Source organism: Rhinoderma darwinii, chromosome 4 (genome assembly GCF_050947455.1).
Source record: "Rhinoderma darwinii isolate aRhiDar2 chromosome 4, aRhiDar2.hap1, whole genome shotgun sequence".
NCBI classification, from domain to species: Eukaryota; Metazoa; Chordata; class Amphibia; order Anura; family Rhinodermatidae; genus Rhinoderma; species Rhinoderma darwinii.
Genome location: NC_134690.1, coordinates 18360468 through 18372582, shown reverse-complemented (window position 1 = coordinate 18372582; position 12115 = coordinate 18360468). Strand labels below are relative to the sequence as shown.

The following is a 12115-nucleotide window of genomic DNA, read 5'->3' as shown; positions in this document are numbered from 1 at the left end:
CTCACAGCATGAATCCCAGACTTGCTAAAACAAAGGGACTTCAGCATCACCCCCTCTTCCCCCCTTACCTCTCCAGTGCTCTGTCTCTAACTGTATTACCCTATTACCAGGAATACTATAATTAACTCCTAAAACAAGTGCAAATTTGTGATATATTAAGAGGGTACGCAAAACACATGTTGCATTAATTGTGGAATGATCCTATTGTGTATTACTAATACTGTATGCGACTATAAGATGAAGATTGTAAGATTGAAGAATATCACATTTTGCATCCTGTAGAACTGTGATGTCTTATTTTTGGCTCACCTTTTAATGATTCGAAGCCCTAAAACAAAATATTCACAAATGGGCAAAATCACAGTGGCTGAAACAAATGTCTATAATTCTCGTCCCTACCAGTAGCCTCAAAAATCTGCGTCATCCAATGACTTTTTTATTTATTTTTGCAAAGCCAGAAAGTCTTGATACATTGTTTTTCAATTCATTCTTGATTATCATTCAGTCACTGGTTTCATTGTATTTGCTTAACGAGTCACGTTTTAATTACATCCGTTGACACTTTATTTTCAGATGCTGTAATCGAGCTGACGAGCCAGCATAGTCAATGAAAACCAGATTGGTAATTTCTCTGTGATTGTCTGGAGGCATGAAGTGGATCGTAAGACTATTTTTACCATAATCAGTCTTTGTCTGTCTCAAAGTCATGTCATTACCAAAGATACAAATTGAGGAACCCGAAGATGAAGCTGAAAATAACTCAGTCCAACCAACAGATGACCATCTACGAAACTTGAAGGCCCTAACTGAGAAGTTGAGACTAGAGACCAGGAGACCATCCTATGTAGAATGGAGAGCAAAGCTTGAGGATCAACCCTGGAAGAACCCAAAGCCTCCTGAGGAACAAGAGTTGGAGGAACAAAAACAGACTGGTGGGGGAATATGCTCCACTCTTGAGGTGAATCAGGTCCAGAAGACCATATCTGTCCCAAAGGAAAGCAACACACTTACGTCAGGGAAGATCCACGGCTTTGATAGCATCGATGAGGCTCTGATTTGGCTCAGGAAGGAGCTGGTAAGTTGCTTTATCTTCTCATATTACTGATGACTGCTGAAGAAATTCTGCTCTGTGCACACCATTAGACTGATCATTCAATCTTGGAAGTAAAATCAAAATGCATTAAGAGGACTATTGTGCTGAAGATGGTGTAACGTGGTTCACCCACCACTTACCACGGGCTCACATTCCCGTAAATCCATGAAATTGATCTTACCTTGAATGTTACTTGTTATGATGCACCGGCAGCTGGTACTCTACTACTGACCTTCCTCCAGCCCCAAAGGTCACCTAGGTTCTAATTCGAGAAGTTGATTTCTGCATCTTAATAGTTCCACACACCTAATTTAGCATTTGCGGCCAATTGGTGCCAACCACCTTTGCCTTAATTAAGGGGGTTCCTGACACTTCCAGAGCAATCTAGTTTCTGTATCTCCTAAATCTGACCATACATGAGACTATTCCTCCTGAGTCCTGACTCCACTCGGTCGAGCATGCATGTTTTTTGGGGTTTTTTATGGGGTGGAAGAAATAAGCTGCTGCCATACAGCAGGATATATTTACACCATTAGGTAAGAGATAGACTTTTCAGAGATATACACATTCTGGAAGGTAAGCCGTGATTTAAGTGACAACTGAATCCTAGTTTGACATCATTAATTTTCATTCCTTGGTGAATTATGTATTCCTCTTCATCCACTATCCGGTTCCTGCTGATAAATGTTCTGAGGTGTTATTAATAATGCAAATGAGAGAGAAATAACTTCAGCGACCATTACCATAATTAATGACTAGACGACCCGGCAGACGTCAAATTGTATAAAGCGAATCCCTTGTCGTAACAATTCTATGGAGGTTGGCACCTTACGTAACATAAGCAACGTTAATTCAGTGGAAGAGTAGTGAGGAAACCCCTCACCCAACACCCAACTCATCAGCTCGTAAACTTATGTCTACCATTATAATATGACTTCTTAAGTCGGCCAAAGACTCAAACATTCATCTTGTAGGCAACGGATAAATCGTTTAAGGCCGCTCTGAAAGAAGTTGTCCACACTTGGCAATCTCTTTCCTGTTCGAAAGTCCCACAAAAATAAACGGATCACAGAGGATCTCACTACTGAAACTCACAGTAATCAGGTAGGGAACCGGACAGCAAGTATTTGTTTTCCCTGCAGCACCACCACAGGGGAAATTAAGAATTACATATTGTCTGGGTTGTCCTTCTGATGCACAGATGTCCGGGTCCTCCAGAGACAGAAAGTATAGCTGCTCTCCACTATAGGAAAAATCAATGGAGGCCCTAAAAATGTCTACCCTGTATTAACTCAGAAAGACGTAATAGGTTATATGAAAATGTTTTTTGAAGCAGACAACACTTTTATGTAACAGAGCCCTGCAATTACCATGAGCCATTTATAGTAGTGGTGTCTTTGTATGTGACAGAAGGTCCGTTGGACCTCCTTAGGTACCAGGTACAACTGTGAACCCTGTCCCCTGTGCCCCTGTTATTAGAAGACTATTAGAAGAGGGTGGCCACAGACATCTTATTGCAATGTTGATCTTTAAGCCCCATACATGATCAATCAGTGACAACATGTCTATGGCCTCCTTCACCCCTCCTTTCAATAGTGGTGGTATCTATAGCGAACTTCCACCAGGACCCTTGCTGCGGTCGAAAAAACTGGGGACCAGATTATATTTTTTTCTCCATGAACGACCATCCTCATGGTCATACTACGTGAATGTCATAGGTGGAAACACTAGACCTTTGTGTAGTATCAATGAAAAACAAGAGGCCGCTGATTTTTATGGGTCACGTTGCCATTCTTAGGGCTGAATATTTGCCAGTCAGAGGATAATCCTTACAATACGAGCCGTTACTAAAATAAGTCTCGTCCAGACTACAGACAGCTCAGTGAGGAGCTTGACATGAACTTGTCTCAGCACATAAAAGATGCTGCAGGATTCACTTATACTGCCAAGTCCTGTAAAAACGAAACAAAGCTCCAGTCTCCCAGTCTCAGGTCAGGCCAGTGGGTGATATTTGACCCCCAAATCGGCTTTAGTGCTCATGGAAATACATTATAGCCCATCATATATTGTCTTCAAATGTGACAGCGTATGCACTGTACAACCTTACAAGGCAAACCATTACCACAGTAAAATGCCATTAGGGCAGTATTATAATAGTTATATACTTGTATATAGGGAGCAGTATTATAGTAGTTATATTCTTGTATATAGGAGCAGTATTATAGTAGTTATAGTCTTGTATATAGGAGCAGTATTATAGTAGTTATATTCTTGTATATAGGAGCAGTATTATAGTAGATATATTCCTGTATATAGGGGGCAGTATTATAGTAGTTATATTCTTGTATATAGGAGCAGTATTATAGTAGTTATAGTCTTGTATATAGGGGGCAGTATTATAGTAGTTATATTCTTGTACATAGGGGGCAGTATTATAGTAGTTATATTCTTATATAAAGGGGGCAGTATTATAGTAGTTATATTCTTTTAAATAGGGGGCAGTATTATAGTAGTTATATTCTTGTATATAGGAGCAGTATTATAGTAGTTATATTCTTGTATATGGGAGCAGTATTATAGTAGTTATATTCTTGTATAAAGGGGGCAGTATTATAGTAGTTATATTCTTGTATATAGGGAGCAGTATTATAGTAGTTATATTCTTGTAGATAGGAGGCAGTATTATAGTAGTTATATTCTTGTATATAGGGCAGTATTATAATAGTTATATTCTTGTATATAGGGGGCAGTATTATAGTAGTTATATTCTTGTATATAGAAGCAGTATTATAGTAGTTATATTCTTGTATATAGGAGCAGTATTATAGTAGTTATATTCTTGTATATAGGGGCAGTATTATAGTAGTTATATTCTTGTATATAGGGAGCAGTATTATAGTAGTTATATTCTTGTACATAGGGGGCAGTATTATAGTAGTTATATTCCTGTACATAGGGGCAGTATTATAGTAGAAATATTCTTGGATATAGAGGCAGTATTATAGTAGTTATATTCTTGTACATAGGAGCAGTATTATAATAGTTATATTCTTGTATATAGGGGACAGTATTATAGTAGTTCTATTCTTGTATATAGGGGGCAGTATTATAGTAGTTATAGTCTTGTATATAGGGGGCAGTAGTATAGTAGTTATATTCTTGAATTTAGGGGCAGTATTATAGTAGTTATATTATTGTATATAGGGGAAGTATTATAGTAGTTACATTCTTGTATATAGGGGGCAGTATTATAGTAATTATATTCTTGTATATAGGGGCAGTATTATAGTAGTTATATTCTTGTATATAAGGGGCAGTATTATAGTAGTTATATTCTTGTATATAAGTGCAATATTATAATAGTTATATTCTTGTATATAGGGGCAGTATTATAGTAGTTAAATTCTTGTATATAGGGGGCAGTATTATAGTAGTTATAGTCTTGTATATAGGGGCAGTATTATAGTAATTATATTCTTGTATATAGGGGAAGTATTATAGTAGTTATATTCTTGTATATAGGGGGCAGTATTATAGTAGTTATATTCTTGTATATAGGAGCAGTATTATAGTAGTTATATTCTTGTATATAGGGGCAGTATTATAGTAGTTATATTCTTGTATATAGGGGGCAGTATTATAGTAGTTATATTCTTGTATATAGGGGGCAGTATTATAGTAGTTATATTCTTGTATATAGGGGGCAGTATTATAGTAGTTATATTCTTGTACATAGGAGCAGAATTATAATAGTTATATTCTTGTATATAGGGGGCAGTATTATAGTAGTTATATTCTTGTATATAGGAGGCAGTATTATAGTAGTTATATTCTTGTATATAGGTGCAGTATTATAATAGTTATATTCTTGTATATAGGGGCGGTATTATAGTAGCTATATTCTTGTATATAGGGGGCAGTATTATAGTAGTTATATTCTTGTATATAGGGGGCAGTATTATAGTAGTTATATTCTTGTACATAGGGGCAGTATTATAGTAGTTATATTCTTGTACATAGGAGCAGAATTATAATAGTTATATTCTTGTATATAGGGGGCAGTATTATAGTAGTTATATTCTTGTATATAGGAGGCAGTATTATAGTAGTTATATTCTTGTATATAGGTGCAGTATTATAATAGTTATATTCTTGTATATAGGGGCGGTATTATAGTAGCTATATTCTTGTATATAGGGGGCAGTATTATAGTAGTTATATTCTTGTACATAGGAGCAGTATTATGATAGTTATATTCTTGTATATAGGGGACAGTATCATAGTAGTTATATTCTTGTATATAGGAGGCAGTATTATAGTGGTTATATTCTTGTATATAGGTGCAGTATTATAATAGTTATATTCTTGTATATAGGGGGCAGTATTATAGTGGCTATATTCTTGTATATAGGAGTATTATACTAGTTATATTCTTGTATATAGGGGCAGTATTATAGTAGTTATATTCTTTTATATAGGAGCAGTATTATAGTAGTTATATTCTTGTATATAGGGGCAGTATTATAGTAGTTAAATTCTTGTATATAGGGGGCAGTATTATAGTAGTTATAGTCTTGTATATAGGGGCAGTATTATAGTAATTATATTCTTGTATATAGGGGCAGTATTATAGTAGTTATATTCTTGTATATAAGGGGCAGTATTATAGTAGTTATATTCTTGTATATAAGTGCAATATTATAATAGTTATATTCTTGTATATAGGGGCAGTATTATAGTAGCTATATTCTTGTATATAGGAGTATTATAGTAGTTATATTCTTGTATATAGGGGCAGTATTATAATAGTTATATTCTTGTATATAGGAGCAGTATTATAGTAGTTATATTCTTGTATATAGGGGCAGTATTATAGTAATTATATACTTGTATATAGGGGGCAGTATTATAGTAGTTATATTCTTGGATATAGGGGACAGTATTATAGTAGTTATATTCTTGTATATAGGGGCAGTATTATAGTAGTTATATTCTTGTATATAGGAGGCAGTATTATAGTAGTTATATTCTTGTATATAGGGAGCAGTATTATAGTAGTTATATTCTTGTACATAGGAGATAGTATTATAGTAGTTATATTATTGTATATAGGGGCAGTATTATAGTAGCTATATTCTTGTATATAAGTGCAATATTATAATAGTTATATTCTTGTATATAGGGGCAGTATTATAGTAGCTATATTCTTGTATATAGGAGCAGTATTATAGTAGTTATATTCTTGAATATAGGAGCAGTATTATAGTAGTTATATTCTTGTATATAGGGTCAGTATTATAGTAGTTATATTCTTGTATATAGGGGGCAGTATTATAGTAGTTATATTCTTGTATATAGGGGGCAGTATTATAGTAGTTATATTCTTGGATATAGGGGACAGTATTATAGTAGTTATATTCTTGTACATAGGAGATAGTATTATAGTAGTTATATTCTTGTATATAGGGTCAGTATTATAGTAGTTATGTTCTTGTATATAGGGGGCAGTATTATAGTAGTTATATTCTTGTACATAGGGGGCAGTATTATAGTAGTTATATTCTTGTATATAGGGGCAGTATTATAATAGTTATATTCTTGTATATAGGAGCAGTATTATAGTAGTTATATTCTTGTATATAGGGGCAGTATTATAGTAGTTATATTCTTGTATATAGGGGGCAGTATTATAGTAGTTATATTCTTGTATATAGGGGGCAGTATTATAGTAGTTATATTCTTGGATATAGGGGACAGTATTATAGTAGTTATATTCTTGTACATAGGAGATAGTATTATAGTAGTTATATTCTTGTATATAGGGGAAGTATTATAGTAGTTATATTCTTGTATATAGGGAGCAGTATTATAGTAGTTATATTCTTGTACATAGGGGGCAGTATTATAATAGTTATATTCTTGTATATAGGGGGCAGTATTATAGTAGTTATATTCTTGTACATAGGGGGCAGTATTATAATAGTTATATTCTTGTATATAGGGGGCAGTATTATAGTAGATATATTCTTTTATATAGAGGACAGTATTATAGTAGTTATATTCTTGTATATAAGTGCAATATTATAATAGTTATATTCTTGTATATAGGGGCAGTATTATAGTAGCTATATTCTTGTATATAGGAGTATTATAGTAGTTATATTCTTGTATATAGGGGCAGTATTATAATAGTTATATTCTTGTATATAGGAGCAGTATTATAGTAGTTATATTCTTGTATATAGGGGGCAGTATTATAGTAGTTATATTCTTGGATATAGGGGACAGTATTATAGTAGTTATATTCTTGTATATAGGGGCAGTATTATAGTAGTTATATTCTTGTATATAGGAGGCAGTATTATAGTAGTTATATTCTTGTATATAGGGAGCAGTATTATAGTAGTTATATTCTTGTACATAGGAGATAGTATTATAGTAGTTATATTATTGTATATAGGGGCAGTATTATAGTAGCTATATTCTTGTATATAAGTGCAATATTATAATAGTTATATTCTTGTATATAGGGGCAGTATTATAGTAGCTATATTCTTGTATATAGGAGCAGTATTATAGTAGTTATATTCTTGAATATAGGAGCAGTATTATAGTAGTTATATTCTTGTATATAGGGTCAGTATTATAGTAGTTATATTCTTGTATATAGGGGGCAGTATTATAGTAGTTATATTCTTGTATATAGGGGGCAGTATTATAGTAGTTATATTCTTGGATATAGGGGACAGTATTATAGTAGTTATATTCTTGTACATAGGAGATAGTATTATAGTAGTTATATTCTTGTATATAGGGTCAGTATTATAGTAGTTATGTTCTTGTATATAGGGGGCAGTATTATAGTAGTTATATTCTTGTACATAGGGGGCAGTATTATAGTAGTTATATTCTTGTATATAGGGGCAGTATTATAATAGTTATATTCTTGTATATAGGAGCAGTATTATAGTAGTTATATTCTTGTATATAGGGGCAGTATTATAGTAGTTATATTCTTGTATATAGGGGGCAGTATTATAGTAGTTATATTCTTGTATATAGGGGGCAGTATTATAGTAGTTATATTCTTGGATATAGGGGACAGTATTATAGTAGTTATATTCTTGTACATAGGAGATAGTATTATAGTAGTTATATTCTTGTATATAGGGGAAGTATTATAGTAGTTATATTCTTGTATATAGGGAGCAGTATTATAGTAGTTATATTCTTGTACATAGGGGGCAGTATTATAATAGTTATATTCTTGTATATAGGGGGCAGTATTATAGTAGTTATATTCTTGTACATAGGGGGCAGTATTATAATAGTTATATTCTTGTATATAGGGGGCAGTATTATAGTAGATATATTCTTTTATATAGGGGACAGTATTATAGTAGTTATATTCTTGTATATAAGTGCAATATTATAATAGTTATATTCTTGTATATAGGGGCAGTATTATAGTAGCTATATTCTTGTATATAGGAGTATTATAGTAGTTATATTCTTGTATATAGGGGCAGTATTATAATAGTTATATTCTTGTATATAGGAGCAGTATTATAGTAGTTATATTCTTGTATATAGGGGGCAGTATTATAGTAGTTATATTCTTGGATATAGGGGACAGTATTATAGTAGTTATATTCTTGTATATAGGGGCAGTATTATAGTAGTTATATTCTTGTATATAGGAGGCAGTATTATAGTAGTTATATTCTTGTATATAGGGAGCAGTATTATAGTAGTTATATTCTTGTACATAGGAGATAGTATTATAGTAGTTATATTATTGTATATAGGGGCAGTATTATAGTAGCTATATTCTTGTATATAAGTGCAATATTATAATAGTTATATTCTTGTATATAGGGGCAGTATTATAGTAGCTATATTCTTGTATATAGGAGCAGTATTATAGTAGTTATATTCTTGAATATAGGAGCAGTATTATAGTAGTTATATTCTTGTATATAGGGTCAGTATTATAGTAGTTATGTTCTTGTATATAGGGGGCAGTATTATAGTAGTTATAGTCTTGTACATAGGGGGCAGTATTATAGTAGTTATATTCTTGTATATAGGGGCAGTATTATAATAGTTATATTCTTGTATATAGGAGCAGTATTATAGTAGTTATATTCTTGTATATAGGGGCAGTATTATAGTAGTTATATTCTTGTATATAGGGGGCAGTATTATAGTAGTTATATTCTTGTATATAGGGGGCAGTATTATAGTAGTTATATTCTTGGATATAGGGGACAGTATTATAGTAGTTATATTCTTGTATATAGGGGCAGTATTATAGTAGTTATATTCTTGTATATAGGGGCAGTATTATAGTAGTTATATTCTTGTACATAGGAGATAGTATTATAGTAGTTATATTCTTGTATATAGGGGAAGTATTATAGTAGTTATATTCTTGTATATAGGGAGCTCTTGTATATAGGGAGCAGTATTATAGTAGTTATATTCTTGTACATAGGGGGCAGTATTATAATAGTTATATTCTTGTATATAGGGGGCAGTATTATAGTAGTTATATTCTTGTACATAGGGGGCAGTATTATAATAGTTATATTCTTGTATATAGGGGGCAGTATTATAGTAGATATATTCTTTTATATAGGGGACAGTATTATAGTAGTTATATTCTTGTATATAGGGGGCAATATTATAGTAGTTATATTCTTGTATATAGGAGCAGTATTATAGTAGTTATATTCTTGTATATAGAGGCAGTATTATAGTAGTTATATTCTTGTATATAGGGGGCAGTATTATAGTAGTTATACTCTTGTATATAGGAGCAGTTTTATAGTAGTTATATTCTTGTATATAGGGGGCAGTATTATAGTAGTTATATTCTTGTATATAGGAGCAGTATTATAGTAGTTATATTCTTGTATATAGGTGCAGCATTATAGAAGTTATATTTTTATACACAAGGGGCAGTATTCTAGTAATTATATTCTTGTTTGTGAAGTGTTTTTAATCCATGCACGTGTGGGGAGAACTTTATCCAGAGGTGGCTTGTGTGAGCTGTCTACAGAGCAGCTGTGTGTAGAGGAGCAGGCCGGTTAGTACCCTTAATGAAACCAGAGCCCGAGCTGAGGAGACAAGGCGGGCAGACGCTGGGATCTGTGAGGGGTAAGAACCAGAGTGTGGTCTCAACATAACAGCGGCTGCAGCGCAGAATGGCCGTAAGTGGCTATCCATACAGAATAGAGCACCTGGTGTCCGGAGATCAAACTATAAACTGAGGTAAATGCAGCAGCTTGCCAGCCTATATTGTTTGGTCTGAGATGTATTGTTGGACTACTCTGATAATATTTTTACTTTAATTTAGATAGACTGTTCTTATACAAAAAGGAACTTTTCCAAGTGATGCAGTATTCTGAGTGTTACTATAAGTAAGGGCCTAACTCTTACAAATCTACCCTTAAAGGGGCTCTTTGTTTCTTTACAAATAGCCAATTTTATTGCGCTGAGCATTGTTGGAAGTTTTGTATGGAACGTGAAGAGGAGATCTGCTTTTTTGTCCAAAAACAAGGCCACCGTTGTCTATGGACAATGCGTGGTACTGTAGTTCAACCCAATTTAAGTAATTGAGGATGCGCGGCAATACCTTCAATGTCCTAAGGAAAAGTGTGGCGCTGTTTCAAGGAAAACGTAAGACAAATATTATATATTTTTTTACCTTTCTTAGCTCTAAGGCAGGGTTCACACGACCATGTTATGTCCGTAATGTACGGAACGTATTTCGGTCGGAAGACCCGGACCGAACACAGTGCAGGGAGCCGGGCTCCTAGCATCATAGTGATGTACGACGCTAGGAGTCCCTGCCTCGCTGCATGACAACTGTCCCGTACTGTAATCATGATTACAGTACGGTACAGTAGTTCCACGCAGAGGCAGGGACTCCTAGCGTCGTACATCACTATGATGCTAGGAGCCCGGCTCCCTGCACTGTGTTCGGTCCGGGTCTTCCGACCGAAATACGTTCCGTACATTACGGACGTAACATGGTCGTGTGAACCCTGCCTAAATAAACTAAAAAGTTATAACACTTCCATCAGTCTAATTCACTAACCTCTGTAATTTATCATCACTATGAAAACCTTCACTCAATAGACTCAACGATTCAAGCCTATTGAAAACTGATCTGCACAGGGAATGTTCTCTTGCTATTCAGCGCTTTATTTTTGTTTTTACAGCCTCTGAAAAAAGACATTGTAAAACGCTTGATTTTAAAGGGCAAATCTTCTATGGCTGGTGTTTTCAATAGAAGAAAGTAAATCCTTCACCTTGGCCAAGACCCAAAGGCATTTTCCCCAGTATAGAAGATGTGATGTCCACAATGTTTGTTAAGTGCTGAGATGTGCTGGGCCCCAGAGAAATTCCTTAGATCAAACTGACAACTATTTTATGCTTTTTTTATCAAGATTACAAAGTCTTGGACCTGCTCCATGTGCTGAATACCAGTCACTACAACAAATGTCTCCTGGTGTTCAATGCAGAGACATGATACCAAGAGATGCAGAATTAGGGACAGATAAACTTTCTAGACATTTTTGTAAGATGAATGGAGAACCAAGAGTATTGGAAAATAGCACAATGTATCACTTAAGGCTAATTTAGTTGCAATGGGTACCGTAATCATGGTGCAGTAGTCATTCCTAAGTTACATGGTAAACATATTATAGACATATTCGCAAGAATATAACGACTATAATACTGCCCCTATATACAAGAATATAACTACTATAATACTGCTCCCTATATACAAGAATATAACTACTATAATACTGCCCCTATATACAAGAATATAAATAGTATAATACTGCCCCCTATATACAAGAATATAACTAGTATAATACTGCTTCTATATACAAGAATATAACTACTATAATACTGCCCCTATATACAAGAATATAACTACTATAATACTGCTCCTACATACAAGAATATAACTACTATAATACTGCTCCCTATATACAAGAATATAAC

The 12115-nt window shown here is 33.7% G+C and overlaps 1 protein-coding gene across 2 annotated transcripts in view; it reads left to right on the top strand.

The window, feature by feature from the left end:
• FAM167A (family with sequence similarity 167 member A) overlaps nt 1–12115 on the top strand; it is a 64352-nt gene that overhangs the window by 38419 nt on the left and 13818 nt on the right. Inside the window, exons 2-3 of one of the 2 annotated variants that reach the window (XM_075860880.1) lie at nt 574–622; nt 705–1075. In XM_075860880.1, the coding sequence (XP_075716995.1) occupies nt 707–1075 (369 nt within the window). In that variant the 5' untranslated portion in view covers nt 574–622; nt 705–706. Of the gene's footprint in view, nt 1–573; nt 1076–12115 lie in introns of both variants that reach the window. The other variant, XM_075860879.1, reaches the window with a different exon arrangement.